The sequence below is a fragment of the Amblyomma americanum genome, chromosome 3 (genome assembly GCF_052857255.1).
Source record: "Amblyomma americanum isolate KBUSLIRL-KWMA chromosome 3, ASM5285725v1, whole genome shotgun sequence".
Taxonomy (NCBI): Eukaryota; Metazoa; Arthropoda; class Arachnida; order Ixodida; family Ixodidae; genus Amblyomma; species Amblyomma americanum.
This window is the reverse complement of record NC_135499.1, coordinates 208,409,210-208,432,742: the sequence shown is the minus strand read 5'-3', so window position 1 is coordinate 208,432,742 and position 23,533 is coordinate 208,409,210. Positions and strand designations below refer to the sequence as shown.

The following is a 23,533-nucleotide window of genomic DNA, read 5'->3' as shown; positions in this document are numbered from 1 at the left end:
AGTAACCTAACCTAAGATTGTTCACTAGCGCCAGCCTCGTCCATAGCGACGGAGGGTAGTACGTCCTTTATTACCGCGAGTGTCACGTAAAACCGGATCAAATGGTGGGAGTGGAAGCCGCGCGAGAACCCTCTTATGCTAGCTGTGACATCAAGACCGCCAGACCGAGACCCTCGTTAAGCCCCTCATTTCACTTCCCTTGTCTGCTCAATAGCTTAACAAGGGCCTCGGTGGAGTCAGTCGGGAAACCTTTCTGAAACCATGGAGGCGCCCTTCGAATCAAGAGTAGTCTACTTGCCTCAGATGCCGCCAAAATTTCAAGTATCTCCGTCGCGTCCCTTGGTAACTAGCGCTTTCAATATAAACAATTATAGCACTTCTCTGGGCTTTCTCTTCCTTTACAGTAGTTCGATCCTGGAATGTAAGCTCTGAATTTCCAGTTTCAGTGACGATGTCGTTTCTCATTGCCTTTATAGTATTCGCAAGAGCAGATTTTTCTCCATGCTGTCGTGAACGATTCTCCACACGACGTCAACAATAGGTTAGTAGTTGATTGCCGAAGGTCAAGTGGCTTTTTTCCATTCACTACGGAACAAATCTCTCGGTAATGGTTCCAGCCGCCGTCTTCCCACCTCAGAAGAATAACAAGCTAATGTTTTGCTGTATGCAATTCACTCTTTTTCCTCCTCGTGTGTTCGGAACTAATCCACAAGTTCCAAACATTGTAGTTACACACTGCACAGTGATATCGGCCATGACTTAGAAAATTTGTAAACATGAGAAAAAAGGAAGCCATTTTCATTTCCTGGAAGCCTTGTTTTGGTCACCTCATCGTGTCATTCCTCTTTCAATATCACCATCAGAGCATAGCTTCAAGCAGACATGTTTGGTGCCTTGTAAAGACGACTCACCTAGAGCCTTTTGTGAGAGATGGGCTTGAGGTCCTGATTTGTGCTTGCAGTTGCAATGCTTCATTGCCGAAAATCGGCAGTGCTTCCACATGCGTGCGCGTTTAAGCCTGCTGATCTGCAAGCGCAGGTCAGGGCAGCTCTTAGCTCGTGAATTAGGGTGGCTCTAAGCTGGAACGTCAGAGTATTACTTGAGGCGCCATTGACCGTAACGTATAAAAGCGGCACAAAATATGCCATATACCACTGAATTATTTCTGCTACGCGTGTCCCTACGTACTTTATAATACTGCCTTCTGGAACAGTCTTGGGCGCGCACGATGCGAAAGCCAAGACCATCTTTATCGGGGCGCTCTGACTCGTTATCTTGCCGTCGAAACCCGCGGCATCAGTCGCCCGAGATCCCAGATGGCATGCCACAGCATCCGGAGGAACACTGGTAGCAGCTTCTACAGACCTGCGCACACAATCAGAATTACGGCGGATGCGCAGGTTCGTCATGCCGTCTCTCAGGTAGGGCACCGTATTTAATTTGCAAGTATTTAATTTTGAAGGAATAGATTCTTTTCTTAACAAAAAGAAACGGAATATTTCTCTGTTCCTATTAGAAGAAATCAGGTACGAAATACGCAAAATTACATTTAATTACACATCTTTTTTTCCTGTGAAGGCGAGGACTTATGTCCCCTCACAGCATGCATGACATCTGCTATAAAACTGAGCTGAGGATTCCTTCTTTTTGTTTGCTAAGAAAACGACTTAGCTAGAAATACCCTACCTCAACTAGCCCATGGTAAAGAGAGTGCAGGTAGATGGGTTTCTTGACAACATAAAGTAAACAAGGGAGGGGGAAGCCTCAGGGAGCTTGCCAACCTTTCAACAAGAGGACTTGTCTTCGTCTCGGTAAAGCTTTCATCATTGGCGGAGTTCAAAATAGGGCCTTCACTCCAATGAGGAAGGTCCTGTGTGTATATATATGTGTGTGTGTGTACGTACGTGTGTTTGGGGGGAGAGGGGTTGAAGGGGGAAGGGTGTTAGGACGGGGAGCGAGAATTAGAAAATTCTTGTCCATGTAGGATAGCTGCTAAAGAGGATTTTTTCGGTAAACCTGCAAATCTGTGATAAGTGTGAGGTGGCAATTGCTTTATCACAGTTTAGTTGGTCAACCAGTTAATCCTTTTTAACTAACATCCTGTGACAGTTAAAATAAAAGATTTTCAGAGTCACACTCATTATCCGAACACCCTTCCCATGGTCCATTCTTTCGATATGTACAAAATCTTTCTTTTAAAGTGTTTCCATCGGTAGCATCGAACACTTAAGTCTCCCATAGAAAACCAATAGGGAACGCTTTTGACTATAGCAAAAACGGCAACAGAAAAAAAATTCAAGACTCCCGTCGAGTGATCTGCAGATACGTTGATTGTTATTGTGAAATCTTACACTATATGAAATAATTGCGTTCATAAATGGCTTCCCGCTCAAAAATGCTTTTGTCCAGAATTGCTGGGTATAGGCGTAGATCCTGGTCCTGCCCTGTTGCACACGCTGATATCTTCAACTTGACAGAAGATTATGGCACAGATTAGTTAGCCTTAGGTGCCATGTAAAGTCCCCTCAGGGGCTCCCACCAATGGTTCCAGTTTAAGTTGTTCTAAAAAGGCCTGGAAGTAATGGTTAATGGTTCAATACATTGGCTCCGAAAGAAAATACCACATCGGTTTGCGTTAAATTATTTGGTTAGACAACCTGCTTCAATGTTACGCTGCTCCTACCGGCTAATCCATAACATCTGCTTTCAAGCAATTAAGCCCAACTGCTCTATGTTTTCTTCTGCTATTGTCGATTTGCGATTCGTTTTTTTTCTCTGTTTGCCGACGATATCTCAAGTATAGCCATTTTTTATTACTACATCTTACCTTGCCTAATACTTCTATGTTCTATGTTGTGCAATGGTGGATTTGGTACGTGATATTAAGGCTCTTTTGTTTATAATCTATGAAATCGGCGTCTTCTATGTTTACTTAACATATTTTCGCCTACGAAAGAATGTCTACCAACACTCCTTCCCGGTTTTTCTGTGCTGTAGCCATCGCTTCCAAATGGCTGCCTGATTGTCGCATGGTACCCCGATTAAGAATAGCTGGCTTTTTATTACAGTCTTCGTATCCGATTTCACGCTTTCATAGAACCCTTAGATCGTTTCTTCCTTGCGATGGTATGTTGGTGCATGGGCCCTTGCAACGTTGATGTTCCCCTTTTGCCAAACTGCATCCGGCAGATAACCTTCCACCAATGCCGAACCTTTGTTTTCTGCCACTTTTTAATATAAAGTACGGAACAGTATTAATTGTTATCTACGCTCCATTAGATCTATATCATATGACGGGCTTGTGTTTCAACACTCCATAGAGCTTGCCAATCCTCGCCACCATGTTGTCATATGATATCTAAGTTAATGCCCGGAGGTTCTCTAAGCGGCACAGCTACTCTGGTGTGATTCGATTGCGTTCTAGTGCTAACCGCAGACACGTTCAAGGTCCCACGGGGGACTGTAAGGGCTCTGAGATGTCCAGCGCCCTTTGCTGCGTAACAGATGGAGTCACGGCTTTCGTAAGAAGCTTCGCATCGTATGAAAACTGGGGGCGCAGGGATATTTGACAGATAAATTATTCCTAAACAGCATGCACCAAAAAAACTTCTTGTCGCGTTAGGCAACCCGCAAAGAAGATTGCCGAGTTCCATTCACGCAACCGACGTACAAATTTTACAAACCATTGACATGCACTACTACAAACACCGCGTACAAACAGCTACTTGGAGTGCCTTTAATTATTCGCTTACTTTTCGAATTGATCGTCGATATTCAAGGCGATAAGGGTAGCGTCCAGGAGGGTAGCGCACTCTTGCTTCCCCACCAGACAGGCTAGGTGGGCCACGACGGCCGCAGTCTTACTGCGCAGATTATTGGTAACGGAAAGCAGATAAATGAGCACAGCTCTACACAACGTGCTGGTGGGCCAGCAAGGCTATAATAACGCGTTTTGGGAAATCACAGTAACCAGGAATATCTGATGAGAGTGACCAATTCTGATCGTCACCACAGTTGATGCCGAGACATAGAGACGCATTCACAATTTTGCACAGCTCTGTGAGCTCCTGGCTAGTCCAACGGAGCTTCTGTAGCAGGCATCTAGATGTGATGGCAGTAAAGAAATGACATGACACGAAGCTAAATTGCAGCTTGCTTCCTGAACAGGCAACAAAGTAGCAGCAATTGAAGCTTTTCGCTTCTCTCAAAGCTCCTCCGCTAAAACGCCACATTCGCTCCAGAGGGCCACTTGCGACAGAGGGAACACTGAATTTGTTCGCTGCTTTGTGCTTCTGCAAATTAAGATCACAGGCTGCGCTTGCGTTCAGTGCAGAAGTAAATGGCAGAAGAATATGCCGCAGCAAGAGCGAAATGTGCAACGCTCGGAAATGTCCACATCAAAAACTTGGCGTACAGAAACGTCTCAGTATCACGCCAACATTCTCAATCCTTGCGCCTTGTCTCTACAGCGTTAACACTTAAAAATTTGCGTTGTACTTGTCGTTAGGAACCTTTAGCATACCGTGTACCATGTTACCGTTAGCGTTACCGGGGTACTGAAGTACCGGGATCCCGTCCACTGCCAGTGAGCACGCTCTGATTGGTCCCGATGTGGGAAGCGTGCATCCAGCTGCCGGATACGTGGCGCCATCTGGCGCCGCCGAGGTGATCTGCGCATGCTCATTGGCGGTGGGCGGGCTCCCGGTACTCCGGTAACACTGACGGTGACACGGTACACGATATGCTAAAGGTGTCTATTATCAGCCTAACATGTGCCGCCAAAATGTGTCATTATCAGCCTAACCGGCGAAGTGTTCGCAATGGCCTCATCAGGTACTCACGTTTTTGACTGTGGCTTCAGGTCCTTGGTCTTATCTATCTTCTTGAGCCGCTCGTCGATTATTTCGCCGACGCGCGTCTGCGTGCAAGAGAAAGATGTTTGCACATTCACTGCAGGCCCATCGCCTTTTTACAGTTTTTACAGTTTTGCCAATCCGGCGTGGTCTCTGAGCATATTTATCGCACTTCAGAAACATTTGGCAAACATTCTCGTCTCTCGATCGTACAGCGCTTCCAAAATCGGAGCTGGCACTGATCACTGATTAGAACTGAAGACTTCACAGCGCTCATGGCATCTCAGGTCGCCTACAGCGGCGACCGATAGCACACGTCTTGAATGCCCGGGGCAAAAACAGATGAGACGTAATAACTATTCTCAGAGCTAAAATGGCAACGCCACACAGCCTAACAGCGCCATACATAACACGGCTACCCATTCATGTATTGCTTCCACAGCTGGTTTTGATGCTCCCATCTGCCGGGCCTTCTCATTCAAGGCCTTTTCGATATATTGACGCATACTGGAACGCTGAAGTAGCGACGCTGTCGCATGGTAGGCTTTGAGTTCTGCGGCCTTTCTTTTAAGGCCGCTAAAGAAAGCCACTTAAATGGGACCTCGGTGCAAACATTTCAGCCGGTCGGTTTTGCAAGGCGATCTATCTGCAACTTTCGCATTGGCACTTTACTATTCCTGAAACAAGATTCAATCAGTTAGCTCATTTGTCCTAGCTTTCACAAACAAAAGAAAACACTGCTGACTAGGCTGACCAGTCTTTTTTTAAGTGCTGTTTGCATTTAGCTGAGACACCTGGTGTATTATAAGACAGCCAGCAGGCGTGAATTCTGGCATCATGTTGAGGGTATGAATGACGTCAGTGTACCTTGTATGTGCTCTCATCACCGTCGGTCGTCAGCAGCGAGAACGCCTCGAGCTCTGTGGCCAGCAGCTGTTCGGCAACGGCATCCCACAGCTGAGGGTTGCCAGGCTTCAGGGTCTCCCACATCCACATCGCGCCGGCTATGTCAGCGGAAACCTTCCTGCGGCACGGTACACGGCACAATATCAAGAAGTCTCGAAACAAAGTGTCCGCCAGACTCGACGACGTAACGAGATGTGAGAAGCATGCTAAAACCTGACACCTGCCCCCGTCCAGCCTACTTGTTTGGGTTATGTAACAAGTGGCACAGCTTAATCCTCTCTCCACTACATCATGAAAGGTCTGGATGCAACTAAGACACACTGTCCACATAGCCACCGACTAAATTTCCCGATTTCTTTTTGCCAGGGGCGTACACTTGCATGAAATGAGAGATCAGACGGGTACCAATTTACACAGCATGAGGACAGAATTTCCAGGATCATTTCGTGTCTCCAATTATCTCAGTCCGAATGAGAGCGCACAAGTTGGCTGACAACTTGACTGAACATATATATGAGGTGTACTTACACCTCGCCATACTGCTTCTGCGACTGGTGCAGGAGGTACCAGGCTGTGATGTCGTCGAGAGGAGTCTGGAAACGTAAGAGAAAATGCACGGTGTTCAAAATGAGACTCGAATTACTTTTTTTCTTTACAGCAAAAGCTGTTTTACAGAGCCTTTCTCCTCCGGTTTCACGTGTAAACAAGTGACAGGCCAGAGCACGTCATATATGACGTCATTTCCAATCGCCTACGAGCAGCAACACGTAGCGAAATCAAGATCGGCAGCACTTGGCGCGGTGCGCAGCATGACGTCACAGCTAGTAGCAGGCGCGCGGAGTAGCACTGCATTTCTGCTATAAGTACTATGGCCGATTAGCTGCTAAGGGAAGAGACCCGGGCAGTGCTGCTACCTCCGTTCTTAATCCCATTCTTAAGAGCATTAGACAGCTCTAGCTGCATAATGCGCTAAGTCCCTAGCTTAGCCCTACCAGTTTTTTTAACCTAAGATGAGCATCACAGATGTATCAAGGAATGACGCGAAACAACCTAGAAATATAACCAAGAAACGGAGCGTACGAAGGTTGGTATCATCGGATCGTCCCACATAGCCGTACGACGAAGTTGCTCACAATGAGCCAATATGCATGGATGCGTGTGACGTGCCGCATGGCAACGCTGACAGCGCACCAGTCACTGTCTGCGCTTGAGATGGCTGGCTTTCATGTCTCCCGGTGCGTCGTCTGCTGAGTATGGTGCTCCGTCTGGCGAGGGCGTAGAGCCTACGTACAGCTGATAACTGTACCCCTTCCACTTTTGGCTAACGAAATCCAACAAGCGACAAGGGGCCGCTCACCGTGGCCGCGCTGTGACCAATGAGGGCCCACGCCTTGACGCTCTGCTTGATGCCGTAGCAGGCCATCACGGCAGGGTTCACCAGCAGCGGATCCTTGTCGGTGATGGCCAGCGGTGCTTCGGCTGTACGAATTTTCATGGGAGACGCGCAAAACAACCACAGGAAACATCACACGCACGTGCGGGTGTTGCTAGAAAATTAGTTTATCAGACATCGACTATCGGTAGATACTTGTTCACTCCGAACGAGAAGTTTTCCGGGGCTGCTTCGCTGCCGTACATGTATTCGATGATGACCAGCGAGCTTCACGTAAATCAAACTTTGACAGCACTCTTCCCTGTGCATATTTTATACAGGTTTTTTTATTTCTTGCCTGTCTCCCAATGCCAGAAACCTGCACAGTTTACCTCGGGCGTGGCAGTATCCTCGATACGAGGAAAATGACAATGAACTTGAAGAGAGTATCGAGAAGAACTGCGCCCTACAGCAACAACCTTGCATCCTAAAGGGCCGCCAAGACGGCTCGCTATTGGACTACATACACGAGGTGATGCTCTCACCAGTTGACTTCACACGTCGTGAGTCTATGGAGTGTGGGCCACTACATACACAGCTAGTGCAAGAACAGTGCAAAGGAGGATACTGAGAGTGAGGACCTTAAACGCGCGCCGACATTCGCCAGAACAAGTTACTTTGCTCTGCAAGTGATTAGTTTTTTGGTGTAGAATGATTTGTACTGCCATCAGAAAAGCGACATGAACAAACTCTTGACTTTCCTTTCCATTGTGCTCTGCGCATGGTAACGCTGAGATGAAAATAGGCGCTGCTGCCAGGTCATTGCACTGGTCATGGTCGGCAAGGACGGTGGCTAAGCACGTTACTCTAGCGCTGCTCAACAGACGACTTGCTACTTATGCAAGAAGCGTCACATGCAGGTCGTAACTGCTGAAACTTTTCTTGACGTCTTCCTAGTTTCTCACTTCAAATAAACGACAGAGCGAAGTCCATTCACAAAGAGACTCACCGTTTGCGGCGCCCAGCCATTGGACAGCCACGGCGGCAGGTGATTTAAGCTTATGGACCCCGCCCTTAGCGCCAGTAGCAAACGGGGTTGCCTTGGCGTCGGCCGCGTCCCTGCACAAGCGATGGCGACGTCTTACCGAGCCCATTTCTTCAGACACGCGAGAGAAAAACAGGCACACCTTGCTGTGTTAGGACACTAGCTGCGGTGTCAAAAGGGTGGAAATATGACGCAATGACTGCATTCACAGTGGCTCGCTTAGCAGACGCAGCGGTCACCTAATGCATTCTGTCAATGGCCATTTCATGCCGTGCGCGCTGAAGTTGAGGGGACGCTGAGCACCGCATCATTAAATTATTGCTCTCAGTAAGTAAATGATTATTTGGCTATATCTGGGTATATCAACCTCTGCCCGGCAGGGAAAAAAAACGTTTATTCAATTCAAAGAATTGAATTTAAAAATTTCAAACTCGTGAGATCCACACCGAGAAGGACAAGTTGCTGCCATTTTGAAGTGAATGCTGATATAGCATAGCTGCTGGTATCAGGACAAAAAACTCGGTATCGACGCATGCACGTTAGTTGAAAAATGTTTCAGAGATAGCGACACCTGTATATAGCTTCTTGGCCTTTTCTAAGTTTTAAAAGCTGTCTTCGGTGAGAGTGGCCTCTTTGTCGTTAGAATATCGTATTCTATCGATGCAGGCCAAATTAAATTTTTCCACGGGGTCCCTTAAGATTAGAGAAGCACGCGCACCTGAAATGCGCATGCACCTGAGGGTCTTAAATGCGCATGACACCAGCATTGCTTGTTCACATCTCAGCATGCATCTCACATGCGAAGCTGAGCATGCCAATCGTCGACTTCAATGGTTTTCATTCGTAGCTAATCCTAGCAGCTTTCATTAACCTAAACAAGACGAACTGATCTCCCAGGATGAGATTTGTGCACATGTTGTGAGCCTCCTTTAGAGCGAGATGATGAGCGGTGTACGCGGTGGATGCAAGCTAGCGTACTCTTTACTGCGAGTACCTAACAGACTGGTTAACTAAAATAATTCATTTTTATCCCCCTGTTGACGACAGTTGAAATTTCAGCCTACTGTTTTTATTTCGTTTTTTTTTGCATATAACTTTGTAGTTATCCCACCAGTATGGTTGCTTATACATACTAATTCATGCACTTCGCAGATTCCTGCAAACTTTGTTTATGCCCCTCCCCCAAGGAGAAACACATGTACACTGCCAGAACGTAGTTGCAGAAATTACTATCACAGGAATTCTAGCAAATTTGCTGAGCTTACAGGAAAAGCATGTGCTATGTGCACTCGGCTAGCTATAATGCCATGAAGGCGAAATAAAATGGGCGCGTTCGTACTTAAGATATGTTGTCGCGGACTCGGTAGACAGAAAACAGAAGCTTATCTAATACCGAAACAAAAGAAAAGCTAATTTCTCTCTGGCAGCTGCACGCGCGGCCAAACAGCCACAGAGCGCCGCTGGGCGTATATAGCGTGTAGCTTACGCCGCTTCCCAGGTCACTTTGAGCTTTGCAGGGGTGGGCGTCCTCTCCACAGTCACCGTCTTGCAGCAGTACGTCAGCCACGGCTCGAGGTTGGCCTTCGGTAGCGTCTGTGAAGACACGGCCACCACTAGATCAGCAGTAGTGCTAGCACTAATACGGACTCGGGCGAGCAGCGCCAATTTAAGCTTTAATGCTCCAATTGCATGGGGCAAATACTGTGCTTTGGATAGCTGGTGGCAGTGTGCGATAGGTTCCTGGTCGTCGACTGTTAGAGACGAGCAATGGAGGACTTCCGATTTATTTTGATCATCGGCCCGTGTACTGTGCGATGTCAATGCCCGTTAAAGAACCCCAGGTGGTATAAATTCCATTAACCCTCCACTACGGTGCCCCTCATAGCCTGAGTCGCTTTGGGACGTTAAACTGCCTGAAACCAAACGAGTAAGTTTGGAGTGTACGACGTACAAAACGTTACTCTATACAAAATTTGAACTCTCGAGGAGTCGTCCTCCTACCGGTTCAAAAGCCGCCAACTGCTGTTCGTTGGTCGCCGGCTGGAACAGGTGGTCTTTGAGAAATTTCTGCAAAAAGAGCATTGGTATACACGTACCTTTAAACAAGATAAACTGAGCTCAACAGTCACAGTTGTTTTCTTCGAAAATCTGTCACTTGTCGCGGTCTCTGCCATTTTTGCAATAGCCCAGGCAGTGTTATGTTGACTGAAGGCACAGGTATTTTTCTTAAGTTAATTGCTAACACAGGTAAATTATAGGGCACTTCAAACAGCACGGAGCGCAGCTGCCTGTTGCTTAAAGCTATTCGCGAAAATTTAGCGACATGAAATGCGAAATGAAAAATTTTCTATAACTTGAAACAATTGCAAACACTACCACAAAAACTTCGTGGCGTGTTTTTTGTCATTTTAAGCACACATTGAGTAGGACTCTATGCAGTGTTTCTGCTAAATATTCAATCTTTTGGCTTTTGTGATTTTCTGATGTTCCTTCGGCTACAAAAGACGCTTATTATTGAGAATTTTGGAAAGGAAAATTGTTTCTTTTTGCGAGACTAACTGTAGATTACCCTGCCATTTATCAAGTGAAATAACTGCAAGAGGTGTAGAGTCCAATATGATGGTTCAAAGACGGGCAGAGATTTGCGCGTAAAAATTACTCTTTTAGCATCGAGCCCCGTTTGATGGCAAAAAAAATACGGCTTACCTGAATGTCTTCCTTCATCTTTCCGTCGCCCATGATGAAGTGTGCCATCCTGAATGCGAGCAGCTCCTGCACAGTACGAATTTATGCGTTGCAATTACCCGGTACGGTCTTCAGTAGTGGGACAAGTGCTCGGTCGAGCTTGTGTTTCTATAATAGCGACCTGGGCTAGTTGGTGGTATATCGCATAGTGACAAGAGAGCCAGACGAAATACCTAGCTAGTACGCCAGCGGTATCCCGTTCTAGCTATCCTGCCACCGTCTTCTAGCTAACATTGCCTGTCAACACATGGTGAAGCAGGTATGTGAAGTTAAACGTCCTCTAGCCGCACAAGGACTATGAATGATGCCGTTGCGGACGGTTTTAATTTCAATTATCTGGAATCTCGCAACGTGCCGCTGAGCATAAAGGAAATCTCACATGGTGTAAATTGACGCACGTCAAGGCCCTTTACAACAGCGTCTTTCATGCGTTACAAAGCATGCTGCGGTGACCCTCCAGGTCCGGAAGTGTAGCTCTGTGTTCCTAAGCTTACTAATTACGAGACACATAAGCATGGTCTGATTAGTGCCTCAGATAATTATGGTGGTTTTTAGTACGATAGCAGTGTTAACAGTTTCAGTAATCTCATGTAAGCCGCAAGCAAAGAGGTCAGCAATACACAGCAAAGGACAGGAATAAAGTGCTAGCTGGGTATTTAAAAACGCTTTGTACTCCATTAATATCTTCACGTGAGTAAGGCGAATAAATGCTGTAAAGATGCTGGCTATGACAAAGAGAACGAATTTTGCACCTTTGCAAAAGAAGAAAAGCTGGCTTATCAGTAGCATACAGTCAGCCTCATCATGACCCTCAGCCAGGTAACGTGCTTTGCAACACTTCACATCTTTGTTCTGCGCCCGTCGCAGCTACTGTCCCAGCAGATTATCAGAACCCATCTCCCGCCTCTGATTATTCCCCTACCTGTTCTCCGAATTATATGTCCTGTCCAAGTTGCGCTGTGATTGCATTACTCCTCTCCACTGTGTGCGATTGTCTAATCGCTACTGTTTGTCTTCTGCTCTACGCTGGCCTCTTTCTGCCTTTTACTCCGGTCAGCTTCCCTAAATGTTACCCTAACCATTTCCTTCCCATAGCGTTTTTCCTCCATAAAAACGCAGCCGCCGCGGTCGGGTTCGGAGTTCCCGGGTTCGAACCCGACCGCGGCGGCTGCGTTTTTATGGAGGAAAAACGCTAAGGCGCCCGTGTGCTCTGCGATGTCAGTGCACGTTAAAGATCCCCAGGTGGTCGAAATTATTCCAGAGCCCTCCACTACGGACCTATTCGTTCCTATCTTCTTTCACTCCCTCTTTTATCCCTTCCCTTACGGCGCGGTTCAGGTGTCCAACGATGTATGAGACAGATACTGCGCCATTTCCATTCCACCAAAAACCAATTATTATTATTATTATTATTAGCTCGTTGCCATAGCTCGCCATACCTTTTATTATGGCTTGAACGACTGTACGGCGCAAAGTCAATGCCACCAAAACACTAAATGTCCCAGTCTGCTAGTGGTTAGGGCGCTCGGCTACTGATCCGGAGTTTCCGGGTTCGAACCCGACTGCGTCGGCTGCGTTTTTATGGAGGCAAAACGCTAAGGCGCCCGTGTGCAGTGCAATGTCAGTGCACGTTAAAGATCCCCAGGTGGTCGAAATTATTCCGGAGCCCTCCACTACGGCACCTGTTTCTTCCTTTCTGCTTTCACTCCCTCCTTTATCCTTTCCCTTACGGCGCGGTTCCGGTGTCCAACGATTTACGAGACAGATACTGCGCCATTTCTTTCCCCCAAAACCAATTATTATTATTATTATTATTATTATTATTATTATTATTATTATTATTATTATTATTATTATTATTATTATTATTATTATTATTATAATAAATATTATTATTATTGTTATTATTATTATTATTATTGTTGTTGTTGTTGTTGTTGTTGTTGTTGTTGTTGTTGTTGTTGTTGTTGTTGTTGTTGTTGTTGTTGTTGTTGTTGTTGTTGTTGTTGTTGTTGTCGTCGTCGTCGTCGTCGTCGTCAGTCTGCTATTTTCGGCGTCAAAATATTCGTGGAGTTTCAAGTCTAAACCGATGAGACCATGTCGCTGTAATACACAGTTCGCCTCCCACCGGCTGCTTAAGGATATTACCCTAGCAACTCACCCTCGAGAGAGCACATTGGATACAGGAGCGCCACATAGCAGTTTGAACACACCTGGCTGCTGACCGCAGAACACAGATTAGCTATTTAAGGCTGTCGCCAAATGAGGGCGTCAGAGTTTAGATCACCACGGGGCTTGAAATGAGCACGTACGGCTTTCACGCTCAGGGGGTTCGTTATGCTTCACTGATAAATCCGAAAATACTCGCTGCGGCTCGCAGTAAGCAAGCCTGCTGCATACACAATGAGTGCGGTTTCTATCGGTAAATCTGTTCAGGCGAACAAGTTGATCCAACTCAAATTCCTATAGAGTGTACAAGCTACCCGAAAATCCAGTCGAATAATATCCCATGAGTACGCCACCGACGAAGTGGCAGAAGATTTACGCTGTAGTAGTAGTTTTTTTAGTTTATGAAAACATCTTTTTTTGCTTTCGATCTTTTGTGCGCTGTGTGCTACGTACTGATATCATACCATTGTGTCGGAATCTCCTTTGCCGGTCACACATTTCTCAAGGTGCGACTTGAAGGCTTTCAACTGCAACAAAAATAAATTAAATAAATAAAGCTCTAAAATTTTTCAATTTATTCTTATAAATATCATGCACAGAAACGCTTAGGAACGGGAGGAATGTTTTTATATCAAATATGAACGGTAAGTTTGTTCTGAAACTAACCAAGATTACAAAAGCCGTGCGCTATAACAGACTTAAGCTCAGAATTATTCTGAATTCCGTACGCATATTAAAAAGTACTCTGAAAGTACACTTAATAATCCTGAACTCCAGCCACGACACGCCAGCTTAGCCTCGCGACCTGAGTCTGAGACACCTAATCAGCTATTCTTCTTTTCCTCTTTTTTTGTCTACCTTGAAATGGCCCACCACCTGCTTTATTGCGCAGTCTTTTATCTCTTCAGCGGTCGCATACTTCTCGCCCTTTAAATATAACGGGTGTTTGAACCAGCATGAAGCCTCCAATTTTTACTCCTAAAATTTTTCCGAAAAGAACATCAAAGGGTATAGCAGCTCGGAGGTCACGGCAGAAGTGGAGTTTGTGTTCTATAGACGGGTGTCGCACACAGGATAACAGCGTTCGTTAACTGATCCCGTCGTCACCTCCAGTCGCCAACCCCAGCTGCTTTGGCCAGCATGGCATATCTTTCTTACACAGCTTTTTCATCACACATTGATGCCATGGGGGCAGCCTTATAGTCATGCAGAAAGAGCTACGTACGGCAGCAGCACAGCGCGCCCGTCCCGACATATGCATCGCCAGGTGACGTCGCCAACCGCTGTGTGTTCAAGTGATTTCCGTGTGCTGTGCGATGTCAGTGCACGTTAAAGATCCCCAGGTGGTCGAAATTATTCCGGAGCCCTCCACTACGGCACCTCTTTCTTCCTTTGTTCTTTCACTCCCTCCTTTATCCCTTCCCTTACGGCGCGGTACAGGTGTCCAACGATATATGAGACAGATACTGCGCCATTTCCTTTCCCCCAAAAACCAACCAATTACTCTCTAGCTGAGCGTTACGTCGCTGCTGCTATCACTGCGCGCGCAGTGTGCGTTTCGAGCTAGGCTGCCTTACTGCTACGTTGCTTGTGCTGTGCTATAGGTTTCAGTTTTAGTGCGAAAGCACTGTAACTCTCACCAACACCCACCGTGAATTTTGTCTCGATCTTTCTTGTGGCGTTGCCTAGCAACAGCGACGCCATGTTTGGTTAAAAAGAAACCGAATCGTGGATCGAGGATCGAGAAATCGGACCCGCCGCGGTGGCTCAGTGGTTAGGGCGCTCGACTACTGATCCGGAGTTCCCGGGTTCGAACCCTACCGCAGCGGCTGCGTTTTTATGGAGAAAAAACGCTAAGGCCCCCGTGTGCTGTGCGATGTCAGCGCACGTTAAAGATCCCCAGGTGGTCGAAATTATTCCGGAGCCCTCCACTACGGCACCTATTTCTTCCTTCCTTCTTTCACTCCCTCTTTTATCCCTTCCCTCACGGCGCGGTTCAGGTGTCCAACGATATATGAGACAGATACTGCGTCATTTCCTTTCCCCAAAAACCAATTATTATTATTATTATTATTATTATTATTATTATTATTATTATTATTATTATTATTATTATTATTATTATTATCCAGGTATTAATTGGAATACCTTTACATATTCACACAACAATCATTATGTAGTTAGTAAGTGCAACCGGCTTTTAGATTTCATAGCTTTTAACACCTTGCAGCAACACAATTTAATTGAAAACTGTTGTGGTAATGTTCTTGACATTTGTTTATCTAATTTTGAAAATGTTCGTGTCTCGACATCTGACATCTCACTTACTCGCTGTGACAAATTTCATCCTCCAATTCTAATAACGGCTTCGGTTTCTGTCCCACCTTCTGCTAATTCAAATCGTGCGGGGAATTCCCCCCGTTTCGCTTATGCACTTGGCGACTATGTTGGTCTCTTCGGTTTTTTCTCTTCTGTCGACTGGTCCGTCTTAAACGAAATCAGCGATGCTGACGAACAAGTCAGTCGCTTCACTGAAATAGTTCTCAATGGTATGCGCCAGTACATACCTGTGCGCACTCCTACTCGTAGCAAGTTTCCGTTCTGGTTTTCCAAGGAACTTAGAACAGCGCTGAAACTTAAGGAGCGGGCCCACCATAAAGCGAAACGCCCTGGGCTGGATACATGGGCAGATGAATTTCGCCGCTTGCGTTCCCTTTGCAAACGCCTGTACAAGCGTGATCATGAGTCCTATCTTGAATATTTAGAGAATAGTGCCTCTAATCGTCCTACTGAATTCTGGAGATACGTTCGCAAACGCTCGAATAAATCTGATAGTCATATTCACTTAGTTGACTCTCATGGGAATGAAATTCGGAACGTCGCTGACGGCTTTGCTCAACACTTTTCCTCCGTGTACAAATCTCCACGTTGCAATTCCGTATGCCTTCCAGCTGGCGCACCTAATTCCGTTCTTCTTGACGAGAAGTTAGTAAGTGAGAGTCTTAAGTGTTTGAAACCATCTTTGTCCCCTGGACCTGATGGCATTCCAACCGCCATAATAAAAGCCTTCAATATTACCTTCGTCCCTGTTTTAACCACGATATTTAATAACTGTTTGAAAAATTCTGCCTTTCCCCGCGTGTGGAAAACGGCGCGTGTTTTCCCTGTCTTCAAATCAGGAAACAAATCTGATGTTTCGAACTACCGCCCCATTTCTCTTCTTTGTGCAACCTCTAAGCTTTTTGGATTAGCTTTGCACAAAGTACTTTCCTTCCACCTCAAACATGTAATCATACATAATCAGCATGGTTTCATAAAAGGTCGTTCTACTACAACTAACCTTGTGACTTTTATGACGTATACATCAGCTGAAGTCCTTCAGAGGAGTCAGGTAGACGCTGTGTACTGTGATTTGAGCAAAGCTTTCGACGTTGTTACTCACTCATTACTTCTTCAAAAGCTTCTGCTGCTTGAGATCGACGTTTCAATTGTAGCCCTCTTACGCAACTATCTTCTTGATCGGTCCTGCTTTGTCAGTGTAAATGGACAGACCTCATTTGTTTACACTCCAACCAGCGGAGTTCCTCAGGGCTCGGTATTAGGCCCGCTTCTGTTCTCTGTTTTTATCAATGACGTTTCCTCCGTGGTCAAAAACTCCTCGTTTCTCCTTTATGCGGACGATATAAAAATGTTCAAGGCAATACATACTCTTCATGATTGCTTGTCATTGCAATCGGACATATCCGCCTTCTCTGATTGGTGCTTGAAGAATGGGCTCACTCTCAATTCATCTAAAACCAAGGTTGTCTCATTTACGCGTAAAACGCACAGTCTTCTCTACTCTTATTCTGTGAATGGTAGGCCGCTGCCCAGGGTTGATGAAATTAATGACCTCGGCGTACTTTTCGACCGTAGCCTCAGCTTCTCCTCTCATACAAAACGCATTGCTCTACGGGCTATGCGTACACTCGGCTTCATCTGCAGGCTTTCGAGAGAGTTTCGATCCCAACTCCCTTTCTTAAAGCTCTACCTCTCCACATGCTTGCCGCTTTTGGAATATGCGTCTGTTGTTTGGAGCGGCACTTGCCAGTCGAACTGTGAAAAAATCGACAGAGTTCAGCTAAAGTTTTTACGCATATTTCAACATCGGTTTTCATGCAAAACTTCTAGCTCTCGTCCCAGACGGAGTAACTCACTGCAGCTTCCTTCTCTTAGCTGCCGTCGCGTGAGGGCAGATATAATTTTCTTGTATAAACTTCTTCATGGTCACATTCTATGCCCTCAGCTCCTAGCGCGTATCCTTTTGCGTGTACCGCGAAAGAGCATAAGAGAATTCAGACCATTTCAAGTTTCTGCGCTCCTGCACTCCCTCTCCCCTCTGGACAGAATGCAAAAGTTGTTTAATTCTCTTTGTCCTCACCTTGATATATTCGAAAATTCTCTCCCTTCCTTTATATTGAATGTCCGTGACGTTCCACTTTGAGCACTCTTTTTCTCATACATAACTTCCCCTTTCATGCATTTTGTCTTTACTACACTTGTGCGTTTGCACCGGTATTATATTGTTTTTTTCTCTCCTTAATTGTACATCACGTGTACTTGTTTTCCTTAATATTATTTCTTTAATACTGTGTACTCACGCCTGATTGTCTGTAACGCGTTCACTAATTACATTTCTTATTGTGTATGATTGTATTTCTAGCTTGTATTTCAGAGATCTCTTATTCGTTCATATTAGCATTGGCTTTATTCTTGTTTGTATTTTGATATATGCTGTACTTAGCTGTTATCGGTCGTTCTTGTGTTCATTCTCTTTGTTTATTGTTTTATTAGTTATTTATATGTCTGTTGCCTGTTCTAGCTGTTTTCATTTACCGCTGTTCGCGCTGTTTCCTTGTTCTCGCCTTTTTGTTTCATGCTTGCTGTCGCGCCTAGTTTATGTGTCTTTTTTTTCTATCGCCTTGACTGCTGCATTACCTCCCCTGAGTGTCTTCCTTTGTAGTGAAATAAATGTACATTTTGTGCGTGTGAATGGTGTACCAGCACCAAGACCTTTGGGTTGTTCCTGGGCACCGAAAAAATAAAGATTGATAGATTATTATTATTATTATTATTATTATTATTATTATTATTATTATTATTATTATTATTATTATTATTATTATTATTATTATTATTATTATTATTATTATTATTATTATTATTATTATTATTATCGAGAAATCGAATCGTGGATCGAAAAAGTGAATCGAATGAATATCCACGACTTCGAGTCGAACACGCGGCGGAGCGAACAGACCAGCTTCGCAGGCCACTGCACGAGAGCACTAGGCTATCTTCACAGTCGATCACGTCTCGTGTTAAACTGCAACACACACTCGCGCTGTGCATTGCACGTCGGCGTCTAAATCAACTTCTATCTGTGGCGCGCACAGATCAGCCCAGTTTAACCTCGATCAGAGCTTAACCTGAGTCTAATTTCGTCGCCAGACGTGCCGACGACCCAGCAAAGCAAAACCATGAGTCAACCAGGCTAAACACATGCTTTCACACGTCTACTCAGTTCATTTTTTGTGCTAGGTTGTCTACATACTAGGTTGACTGCATTTCGTTACAGGTTGCCTGCGTTTTGTTCTGGTCACCTGATAAGTGGCACATACACAATCCAACAAGTTGGCCGCTTACCATGCCAGTGTCCTCGGTCGTCGCCAGTAGGCACAGGTACTCGGCGCCCGCCTTGGCAAACCACGTAGGAGGCTTCGTCTGGGGAAGCAGGTGGCGGAACCACTGCGGCGGTGCAGAGCAGAGGAAAAGTCTCTCAAGCGCAAGCACGGATAGAGAGCATGCTTGGTGTTTGATCAAAACATTAAATCCGCCCCGAGAATACATTACAAACGGCAACAGTCTAACGCCATTTGAAAGTTACAACTGCTGCTTCGGTCAAACGAAGTTTGGATAAAACGTCATTCGGGTCAAATGTGTGATTGATCCAGCATTACAACAAGCGAGTTCTCCCTTTCCGCGTTATGTGCAGGTATAGTGCAGTGACAGTGATACGAAGATAAAATTTCATCGAGCAAAGTTGGACCCGCAAAGCAAGAAGGGCACCAAACTCGTCGGTCAAGTACCCGAAATCCATGCTCAGCTCTCGCTCAATGATTGTATTGCATGGCTTTTACCTTTGCATAGCTGTCAGACATTAGTGATATACCTGGTGTTTCAGCGCATACTTTAAAAAAAATCGTGAATATATGGAGGGCGGTATAAATTCACAGCCTGCTGATTAAGGCCTGTGGCGAATTCGTACAGCCGTCCATAAACCTGTCTAGAGCGCTTGAATGGCGCACCGGGGAGTACGCTTGTGTTATTTACAAGCGCCCTAGAGCTGCAAACATGAGCTTACCGTACACACTCATTCCTGTACATTGTGTTTAACTTAGTGACGTTAAAAGCTGTATCGGACATGCCAGGCAGTGGCGATTGTCATAAATCCATAACGCAGCACGCCGTTCGAGTGCTCGAGACAGCTGTGTGGACGGCTGTACTAGGAGAAAAGATGCTGCTATACCAGTTCTTCTTGGTAATGAAGGAACAGATGCTCTCTAAAGCCTTTTTAGCGCAAGAAATCGTGGTGCTGTTTCCCGCACGGTACTGAAGCTTCGCATGTGAGCCGAAACGTCGGCTCTCATAAGGAAATCGCGGTACAGCACCGTCGTCATATCTTCGCTCCAAACGACAAAAGATCTGGGTGTTTGTCTTATTTTTTTTTCTGTTTGTCATAAAGAAACCCTCGCCGTTGTTTTAGCAGTTTACTCAAGGACGACTAACACAGCAATTCTGCTCTTTGTCAAAGAGCGAATTCATAGCTGAAGAAAAAGCTTTAGGATATCAAGCCTCTTCCTGTAATGTGATCACTGAATGCAGCAAATCGGTTTCTGCTGATTTGCGGTCTCGCCACAGTGTCACGCGAAGGAAGCAGCTTACGGCACGTCGGTCATGCTACATGCCACACAGAAGGCATATAGAGTTTGTCCTCAATGTGACAAAATACTCACCTGCCCCGCAATGATTGTACAGATGGTTTCTTTCTTGAATTCCTTGACAACCAAGAGCCCGAGGCTGTCCTGGTCGACTGCGCCAACCACTACGTCTGCGAAGACGATTCAAAAAACAACCGCATATCTTTGCAAGTCTGTCACAAATTAATTTTTACGCGCTTCATGAAACAGTCCTCAGTCGAACGTTTGGGGACAGGGTATCCTGCGATGCAGTTTTTTTTTTTTGTCAGGTCGTCGCCGTTATCTCTGTGCTGCATCTGTGAGGCGTTTTAGGTGTTAGGTGTCGTAATAAGTCGCCAGCGAGAAACGTCTTCTACCAGTTAAGACAACTCGCACGCCGCGCAGGCGATCGCGAACTCCCACAGTGGAATAGAGGCGCCGATCCTGGCGTCTTGGACGTCGCTGAACTTAAGTGGATGGCAGACACAGGTTTCGCTTCAGAAGGAGATTGTGATATCAATTCAAATAGCCTTGAATTGCCGATGCGTGTATAAAAACCACGAAATACGCGAAGAGAGAGTTCCATAAACTTCTTGAAACTTAAGGAATCTTAATAAACTGACCGAACTCCGCAGCAAATTTAAGAATCTGCTAGTTCCCGAGGCTGCCAAGGTGATATTACGAAGATGATGCAAAATCTCCCGTCTCATCCTCAGAACAGGAGGATAGCCGCCGCTTCGCGTCGACCCACGAGAAAACGCGAGATAGCGCTCTGATGGCGCGAAGATTCGGAGGAGCTCAGTTATCTGAACAGAGGGTCGTTCATCCCGCAACCTACAAAGGTTTCTCCACCGGTTTTTCCACCTTTCACACGTTGAACACGTTTCACGTTGAACAATTTCGCACGCGTCCCTTGATTCGCGCCTGTTGCGTGAGCAACGTGTCTCTTCCTTGTACCCAATTTCTGGACGAGTTTGCCCTTCGTTGGCTCCAAGAACGAAGTCAGGAACTCGAAGCTCTTCTTTGCGCCATCTTTCAAGTCCTCGTTTTCATTGGCGCCGTATTGATCCACCACCTGCACGAGAATGGACACCTTGCACATTCTTCAGTGCACGCAGACAGTACGCATCATTATCATCGTCATCGCTACCACAGATGGCAAATTTCTAGTGGTGTCTACAGCGTGCAGGAGTGCGGTAAGTTGCAACACGACTATCCCCAACACGGCTGGGTTGGACCAACTGCGTGATATGTATTTGATGTATATTCCCCTCTTTCCCCTCACCTTCTTCCTCTCTTCTCCCCTCCCCTTTCCTCCCTCCCTCAAGGCGCGCAGCGAGACAGTCATCGTTCCTTCCTTCCTCATATAAACTAACTATAGCTAACTTAACTAGCACAGCACGCAGCCAATTCACTCCCCATGAGCTGTTGCCACCGTTATGGTGTCTTCGACTTGTCGCTCCCGCGATCCGGTTAGGATCTGGCAGAGTGGGAGCCGCTCTCGCTCTGAGCGCATAGCGAGGCTAGTCAAGCCGAATGGTCATCGCGTTTTTAGAGCGGAAGCGCAGGAGGCAAAAGGGGGACGTAACTTCCGGAACCACTACGCGGCACCGCTGCTGATGTCAACAGTAGCCGCACGTAAGGTCCCTTGATAACCTTTAGCCGCACGTGGCCGCACACAGTTTGCATCGCGGTCGCCGCTTAGCCTGTATCGATCGCTACCCCGGCTTCCCGTCCCACGGGAAGCTCATTTTTCGAACATCGCCTTCTGGATAGCACTGTCGTCCTCGTCTGAGCTGCTGCTGGAATCGCTGTTGTCATGCGACAGCAACACAGACCGCGTTCCTAGCGTAGTTATCCGGCGTCTCTTGAACATTTTGCCTCAAACAGCGCGGCACACGCAAAACACAACACAGCAAGGACGCTACTACTGCGTCAAAAGCCTACACTTGCTTCTTCCTACGTGCAAGGGACGCCGAGGCCTCGCACCGCTTTCGCGAAATGGCGGAAGTGGCTTTTTCACGTGAACTCATCTCGGAACCGCTCCGACTTTTTTCTCGGAGCGCGTCAGAGCGCTCTGGGCTGGAGGCGAGCGCTCAGAAAGAACCAGCCGAATGCAGTCAGAGCGGCCGATTTCGACCAGCCGAATGTGCGGTCGCCCCTCAGAGCGCTCTAGAGCGATCTAAAGCGACCAGTCGAATACACCATTAGAATCCCTTCTAGCTGCCCCTCAAAACAAAAAAAAACGACCGGTTATGTATACTGAGCACGAGGGCTCAAGTAGTAGGGTTTTTTTTTTTCGTTCATCGAATACGATGTAGTAGTTTTGCTATACGGAATCGAATACGTAATAAATCATCAGAATAGAAATTAATATGAATCAAATATTTTGAAAGTGATGGCCTAACTGTCTGTTGCAGTGAGTAAGGACGGCCAATTACATGAAAGCTAGATGCAATGAAAATGCCGCTTTTGGTATAGCTTGAAGAAACGGTCAACCCAACTACAGTGAGATCGATCAATAGAAACCGGGGGAAAATTACATCGGCCCGCAGCAAATTAATATGTGAAAATATTTCTCTAATATGCAAATGCGGCCAAAGAGTCATCCCAATGTGTAATAATAGCCACAGGTAATGACACTGAAAGTTATATTTGAATGTGTCGCGGTAACGTGCTCAACAGAAATTAAGAACCAGAAGACGTTCCGTTTTTGAGCAAGGCACTTTAGGCCAACGAACGCGCAATTTGAAGCTTTACACTCCAAAACTGGCGAGCACAGTTCCGTGCAAACCGCCTGCACTGGTGCCTTACCGCTTGCCTCGGACGCATTGCCGTCCATCGATTTCATCGGACATAATGGCTGGCTCGACCCGCCCATACCAGTTTCACGTAAACACAGCTGTATTGGGCAATCTTTTAAGAAAATATATGGGTTAATGAAAAGAAGTGCATAAAAAAGCAATACCCAGCGCTTACGTTCGGAATGATGGGGAACTTCTTCATGGTCTTAGGAAGCAGGACCCAAGCCAACTTGTCCAATGTCATGTCCAATGTCTCCTTAAACTTGTACACGGTAGCATCCGTTTCACTGCGTTCAAGAAATAGCTTCTTTTATTTGCGGTGCATCGAACAGGCAGACTAAATAAGTTTGGAGAAAATAATGAAAGTGACAACACGGGGTGCTTGCAGCTATAGAAAAAAAATTACGTCACAACCACAAAATTTCAGTTCCCTCAAGAGTGGCGCATGCTGGTGTGGAACTCAGACCACGGTAAAGTTCAAGTCTACGGACATAAGGTGTAGAAAATAGCAATGCTCGGCGGTGAATGTACGCTATAGCTCCGTTCCCTGTAAAAACCAGCCTCTCTGTGAGTATAATGCGGTAATCTGTCAATACAGGCAAACTTCAGTATGTCCTCAGTGTCCTTTTAATTGAAGGCGA

The 23,533-nt window shown here is 46.0% G+C and overlaps 1 protein-coding gene across 1 annotated transcript in view; it reads right to left on the bottom strand.

Moving 5' to 3' along the window:
• The window catches only part of LOC144124366 (uncharacterized), a 51,093-nt gene that overhangs the window by 9,764 nt on the left and 17,796 nt on the right, over window positions 1-23,533 (bottom strand). Inside the window, exons 5-19 of the mRNA XM_077656996.1 lie at window positions 23,068-23,179; window positions 21,046-21,163; window positions 20,146-20,240; window positions 18,776-18,877; window positions 13,555-13,617; window positions 10,883-10,948; window positions 10,178-10,243; window positions 9,663-9,769; window positions 8,141-8,250; window positions 7,117-7,238; window positions 6,288-6,352; window positions 5,721-5,877; window positions 4,842-4,918; window positions 3,753-3,863; window positions 1,189-1,365 (exon numbers count right to left, since the gene is read on the bottom strand). Of these exons, the coding sequence (XP_077513122.1) occupies window positions 1,189-1,365; window positions 3,753-3,863; window positions 4,842-4,918; window positions 5,721-5,877; window positions 6,288-6,352; window positions 7,117-7,238; window positions 8,141-8,250; window positions 9,663-9,769; window positions 10,178-10,243; window positions 10,883-10,948; window positions 13,555-13,617; window positions 18,776-18,877; window positions 20,146-20,240; window positions 21,046-21,163; window positions 23,068-23,179 (1,548 nt within the window). The remainder of the gene's footprint in view (window positions 1-1,188; window positions 1,366-3,752; window positions 3,864-4,841; window positions 4,919-5,720; window positions 5,878-6,287; window positions 6,353-7,116; window positions 7,239-8,140; window positions 8,251-9,662; window positions 9,770-10,177; window positions 10,244-10,882; window positions 10,949-13,554; window positions 13,618-18,775; window positions 18,878-20,145; window positions 20,241-21,045; window positions 21,164-23,067; window positions 23,180-23,533) is intronic.